This window comes from Poecilia formosa, unplaced genomic scaffold (genome assembly GCF_000485575.1).
Source record: "Poecilia formosa unplaced genomic scaffold, Poecilia_formosa-5.1.2 Scaffold511, whole genome shotgun sequence".
Taxonomy (NCBI): Eukaryota; Metazoa; Chordata; class Actinopteri; order Cyprinodontiformes; family Poeciliidae; genus Poecilia; species Poecilia formosa.
This window is the reverse complement of record NW_006800450.1, coordinates 29225-35843: the sequence shown is the minus strand read 5'-3', so window position 1 is coordinate 35843 and position 6619 is coordinate 29225. Positions and strand designations below refer to the sequence as shown.

Sequence of the window (6619 nt, the reverse complement as noted above, 5' to 3'; positions counted from 1 at the left end):
TGCGCATGCGCATTACCACAAGGTAGGACGGATTTTCTGGGTACCAAAGATAAACAGAACACCTGTTTTAAAGGGACATAAGTGCTGGCACTAAAAGCATACTACCGCCACCTTCTGGATGGATGAAATTATCACATTGATGCAACGTAATTATCATGTTTATACAATATACCATGCATGTACAATATAATTACCTCGTTTTAAAATATAATTATCACGTTTATACAATATAATTGTCATGTTTATACAATTATACAATTCGTGCTTGAAAATTTATTTTCCTCCGTGACAGCATTACGCTCCTGTTGTTTCAAGAAGCACGAAATACCCAAACGAACGGACAGAAACATGCAAAAAGTGAATGTTGCTTAGTAGGTGGACCTTTAATTAATTTGCATTATGCAATATTAATGTGTTCACATTTTCTGATTAATCATATGCATTGACGCATTAACACTGACAGCCTTTAGATAGACAGACAGACATATAGACAGGTCTTAAAATGTCTTAATTTTGATTTGGTGAAATCTGCAGAAACACTGCATAATGGCAATGATATATTATATGATTCCAAATGGATGGGCATCTGCCATTGGATAGGCAGATGCCCATCCAGTGGCACCTGCATTACCCTGCTGTTAGGTTTACTGGTCTGTTTAAATTGTCCTTAAGTGTGAGTGTTGCAATTATTGCTGATGTATGACTGTGCAATTGCTCTGTAAAAAATTGATAAAATTTCAGTTCTAAAAAAAATTGTGAGTGTTGCATGATTGTTTGCCCTATTTTGACCTGTGATGGACTGGAGACATGTCCAGGGTGTACACTTCTCACACAGTGATCACTGGAAAAAGGTATTAGCACTCCTGTGACTCTGCATTGATAAGGTATAGACAATGAATTGACAGCACATTTAATTAATTTTGAGGAAATTTCTCCAGGAAGTTTTAAACTACTGCTTTTTAGACCTCTTAAGATGGCATGGTTAGTTTTGTTTTTGTCTTCTTCTATAATAATCAAAGTATTTTAGCATTTCCAAACATGACAAAATCTGATGGTTTTTACTGTAACATTTTTGCAGTTACTGCATTCTAACACCCCTGCATTCACATTTAAATTAAATAATTTTTTCTTCTCTCTCTTTTAATTATTTAGTGTGGTTGAAAACAAACTTACATTGTCAGATGTGGAGAACACCCCATATGGAAGATTCTGGTAGGAGAAGTCAGAAGCTGCATTTACTCTTATGAAGGACATCTTCTGCTTGTCTCTGTTGAGCCACTCAGTTTCTTCGACTATCTGGAATCCTGAGCACTGTTAAGTGATTCCAGAAGAGTAACTTTGGGTAGATACGCCTCCCAATGTGGGAGCCAATCATATGTCACAAACAGCATCCACCCTGCTCCAAGTCCTCTTGGTTAATTCATAACAGTCCTGAAATGACTAGGCAAAATTTTAAGTGAAGTGAACATACCCCTCTTTGTTAGCACTGGAGTTCAGTTTCTGTTGTCAGCAAGGACAAAGAAAAACAACACATAGCATAAAGGAAAGGTGTTGAACAGAGGAAAATTCTGAAAGCTAACAATTTGCGTAGTACACACACACCACTTAGATAAAAAAAAAATCAATGTCAAGCAAAGTAAACTAGTTTAAAAGAAATGCTTAAAAGCACAGCTGGCTCTCTTTGTGGAAATATATCTATAGAAGCAGCAGCAAGACAATAAGTCAGCCTAGTTGTAGTCACTGACAAACTCTAATTTGTCAGTTTATTTTGTAGTCGTCATCATCTGTATGCCGAACAATGTTTTTGCATAGGAGTCTGTCAATACAATGGCTGCAGAATAGTAATGAGAAGAAGTTTGTATAAACGTTTTTTTGTTTTATTTACACAGTATGGCCAGGTTAGGATCTGTTGTACACAAAAAAGTATGTTCTTGGAGGAAACATCATTTTCATCCTGAGGTGCAAAACTGTGAAAACTCTGAAATTAACTTAATAGTTTTTTCTTTTAGATTGGAACCTAAGATTTTTAAGAGTTAATATAAGCTAATCTTATCTTACACAAGGTATACACACAATTATCATTTTTCCAGGCCTATTTAAATGTGGACATGATCTAGGGAAACAACAGATGAGCTTTAGAAAAATAGAGAAACACAATAGGACTGTCATTTGTCAGTGAGAGAAAATATGTTCATATACACAAAGGATAAAGTGTTTGTTATGGCTTGTGAAAACTCATACTCCTACTTATAGTAAATTAAACAATCTCTTGGACAAACAAAATGTTCTTCAAGCTGATAAAATTTAACTGTGTAGAGACGTATGGTTCTCAAAGGACTGTGGTACAACAAACATGATCTTGTGTATGATGCATGCTCTACATTAAAGCACCCTGGTTACATCAGAAGTAAAATGCAATGTGAACATCAATACAGCAGTCTTATTAATACAAAACAATTAAATATAATAGTTTTGGAAAGGGGACATTTTACTGTACAATGAGTAATTTTTCTTCATGCCCAATACTTTTTGCCCAATTTTATAGTGTAGTATTTGTACATGAGTAAATTATCTGCACAGTTATGCCTAACTAGTGAGGTGTTCCAGGCACTTCCCGTCAGAAGGAGACCCAGGACAGGTTTGAGGAACAATGTTTCTCAGCTGGCCTGGAATTTCCATCTCCCTCATATTGCATGATATTTCATAGATATCTTCAGAAACAATTGCGACATTTTGTTAACACTGTTTTTGTAGCATGTTACAGCTTACTTCCTAGTTCATTTACAGAAGACATGGCTACCGCAGAGCAATGCAGCAGTGTTATTTCTTTCTTATTGTTGATAGTTTTTTTTATCCTAATATAACTAAACATCTTTATTCTTTTCATCAAGTGACCTAATACTCAACCATAAGAGACAACGCTGAAAACATAGGCGTAGGAACCTATGTTTTCAGGCCCCCCAATATTTGAGGCAGGCGCATATGTACCCCCCAATAATTTCACCGCAGTTGCGAAAAATATTTGATTTTGAAAATTTCCGTTCGCGTGCTTTTATTTTGAATGCGCACTACAGCGCCTTCAGCACAGCGTTTCCTCCCTCCTCCCCTTTCCCCTCTCTGAACAGAGTGCTTAAAGCCAGGAGGAAGCAGCGGGAGTCAGAAAGTCCGTCTGAATGAGGTGAATGGTCTGTTGGGAGTATTGCCATGAATATCGCTTGTTTATAACATCTTGTTTTCAGTTTACTTTTATAAACAGAACCAAATCTTTTTGTTTAAGTCGTTTTAATTCTGGAATAGTCACACGTCTTATATTTTACTGCTAACTTTGACTATAAACTTAGTTACTCTAGCCACAATGTTGTATTTCATCACAAGGAAATGAAACGGCAGCAAAATTAGCCTGTTTTCTTGTTTAAAGTGTAATGTCAGTGTGAGCAATGGCCACACAATACCTGATCATACTGACCACTTAACATGTGTATTATATTAGATATTCAGGAGAATGGCAGTGCCAGAATAGTGATGCTGTTGAAGAAAGGTGAAGAGACTGAGGAAGCTCTGGTGAGGTCTTCAATTAGTTTATTGAGTATTAACAGGTTTTACTTTTTAAATAAACTAAACTATTTTATTATGAGAAGAGCAGGTCAGGGAAGACATAGGAGAGCCAGGTGGAGCTTCAGGATGTGAAGATATAAAAATTATATTAATTTTAGAAGAACCAGAAAGGATAACAGGTGAGAACTGATGTCAGGTTGATTTAAAAAAAAACTTTTCTATGTTTTTTTTATTATTGCCACATTATTTATAAGGATAATGGTTAGGAGACAACAATAAGAAAAAAGGGCTTGAAGAGAGGTTTTAAAATGAGTGAAATCTTTTGCTGTAGGAAATGGGTTTCACAATAAATAGTTAAGATGTATAATAATGTATACATCTGAAAATCGGTTGTTAAAATTCTCATTCTGTATGATAACATACATTTTATATTTAATTAATTCACATTCTGATACTGTAAATTACTGTAGTGTCTGTTGTAAATCTATGAATTCACGCAGGAACATCAGGCTGAAGAGAGTCAGAGTGAGGCAGAGATAGAAACACTTAACAGTAGATATTTCAATTAAATGTTTATGACTGAAATGACAGGAGAGAAAAAAACATTTAGGCTTTTTTACAACATGGCTCATGTTTGATGGAAAGTGAAAAATGAAGTTACTGAATGTAGGACTGGAAAGTGGGACGGCAAACAGAGTTATCAGTGAGAGGCTAAGGTGTCTGTTAGATGTGAAAAGCATAATTTTTAGTTATATTTGTTTGGCAAACTTTTGCACTGATGTAGAGTTTTTTTCGAGGAGCACAGCTTTTTTTTTTTTTTAGATTTTATTGTTGTTGGTCAAACTGCTGTACTGAGTTTAAAACTGTTGAGTCCCATTTTACCAGCTATTTTTTACTTTAAAAAGAGGCAGAACCAGTTCAATTGCTGGTCAACTTTTATCAATGCATTTTTGACCAACAGTGAAATGTATTTACCAACAGTGAAATGTATTTTGACCAATAAAATATATCAGAATTTCTGAGCTGTCCCCCATCTAATAAGGCTGAAAACGGATTGTAGAGCTGCGAATTCACAGATTGTGAATTTTTCACTTCTTTCGCTGAGCTAAAGCTTTTTTGGCCTCTGGGCTTCTTTTTAGCTCAACATCTAATAAGACATCTTATTAGATGTTGGATAGTTCTGAAATGCTGAGAAGCAACATATCTTGCTGTTTGAAACTGGAACCAGGCTAAATCTTATTTTTCATGAGAGCAGAAGCCGAGAGGAGATTGACTTGTAGGAGCTGATCCTCTGTGTCTTCTCAATTCATCCAAGAATTTGGTTGAAAACTAAGTAACGTTTTCTGTGGTTCTTTTTATATAGATTGAGAAATTACCTGTCATCTGGTACCGTGACTCGGATCTCAACATACCTTTCACTGACAGACGAAGAACGACACGCTGAAAACTGTGCACGGCCAGAGTCAACAGGACCTGGAAACAAAGACCTGGGAAGTGAAATTCTTCACCAGGCCAGCGTCCTAGGTCCGTCTTTGTCTGCCAACGGCGGATTGACGAGATCCGACCAGACAAAACGAACCAACAGAAGCGTACGTACTTTTACTTACGTTTTGGTTACGCTATTAGGGTAACCAGTCCCAAATTGGGTTGGAGTCCCAGGTAAGGAGAGGTATTTTAGAGCCTCTCTCTGGATGAGGAAACCTCTTTATAGAGATCCTTGCGTTGGCAGGGAAAGGAAGGAGGGGTGGATTAGAGTTCCTCTCTGGATGAGGCGTCCCATAAGGGAAGAGCCTTGCGTTGGCAGGGAATTGTGTGTGTGTGTGAATGGTGCTCAACTCTGAAAGTAAAATTTTCTGTCCTCGGAATTAGAATCCAAAGTGAAGAACCGGACTGAGGCTAGTCTCAGCCTAGAAGACTGCTCTTCAGGGCGCTCACTTTGAGCACTTTCTTTGAAGAAAAAGCATAAAATACCAAGTCATATTAAGATAAAATATAAAAAATCAAAAATAAAATGGAAATAGAAGTATGGAGTAGAAGGAGTGGTTGGAATCTTGGAAGAGAGTGTTGAGAGTGAAAAAAAATTAAAAAGAACAAACAGGAGGAAGCAGCAAGTATGTTTGTCAGACTAGAGGACAGTGAGCTGATGCCCTGTTCTAGCAGCAGCTCAGGGAGCAGGCAGGAGCTGCAGCGGTGCAGCAACCCCCACCCCCGCAGCTCCAGCAGCAACAGCACCTTTATATCCTAATTTGCTAGATTAAGCTGAACATAACCCCCCAATCTTAAAATTAGATGAAACTGAAACATATTCCATGATACAAGTGCCAAACCCTAATGAAACAGCAGATCAGCCACCACATGTATGCTTTTCGTCCTTGGACTTTAGAAGAAGCCAGGAAAGCAGAAGAATTAGGAGTTTCTCCTGAAATCCTTATTGGCTCTCTTTCCTGACATAAAATTATCCCCTCTAAGAGGTGAGGGATAGTTCATGAGGTGGGGGTAAGGATTGTCTTGTGGTCGTTCTGGCAATAGAGATAACTCAGACTAATGGAGTTAACTTTAAACATAAATTGTGAAATCTAAAATTGCAAAGGATCCAATGAACCTTTCTCCCTGAGGAATAGAGATTGTTTTTTTTAAACCTTAGGGTTTTGTTTGGAACCACAGGTTATAGGAAATTGTAGATAAGTAATTATCATCGCATACGGCAGGTTTTGAAGCAGCGTTAGTTTCCTAAACTCAGGGAATTGAACCTGTTGAGAAACCTAAAAAACTTTTCTTTGAAACAAAGGCCAGAGAATCTTCTCCTCCTCAGAGTGAATTGTTTGAGTTTATGAAAGCAGGGGCGGATCTATGGATCCATGCCAGGAAAACGAGAGCCTTGTCACCTCTGTTGCCACCCCAGCTAGCGACAATGAATTCAATAAATAGTTATGGCAAATCGGACATTAAGCGCATGAAACTCTTTTTTCCGACAACATTGAATGCAACACATTGTAAGTAGCGGGAAGTGCGAGAGAAGGACAGAGGGCCAGCAGCATTGATGGATATATTACTGGACTGGACA

At 37.5% G+C, this 6619-nt stretch overlaps 1 protein-coding gene and 1 long non-coding RNA gene across 4 annotated transcripts in view; both read right to left on the bottom strand.

Moving 5' to 3' along the window:
* Positions 1–882, bottom strand: part of LOC107834052 (uncharacterized) — a 16581-nt gene extending 15699 nt beyond the window's left edge. The window contains exons 1-2 of the long non-coding RNA XR_001659836.1: positions 871–882; positions 106–111 (exon numbers count right to left, since the gene is read on the bottom strand). This is a non-coding gene — a long non-coding RNA (uncharacterized LOC107834052). The remainder of the gene's footprint in view (positions 1–105; positions 112–870) is intronic.
* Positions 1–1317, bottom strand: part of fah (fumarylacetoacetate hydrolase (fumarylacetoacetase)) — a 138398-nt gene extending 137081 nt beyond the window's left edge. For all 3 annotated transcript variants that reach the window (XM_016664784.1, XM_007579192.2, XM_016664785.1), the window contains exon 1: positions 1174–1317. In XM_016664784.1, coding sequence (XP_016520270.1) covers positions 1174–1254 — 81 coding nt within the window. In that variant the 5' untranslated portion in view covers positions 1255–1317. The remainder of the gene's footprint in view (positions 1–1173) is intronic.
* Between the last annotated feature and the right edge of the window lie 5302 nt (positions 1318–6619).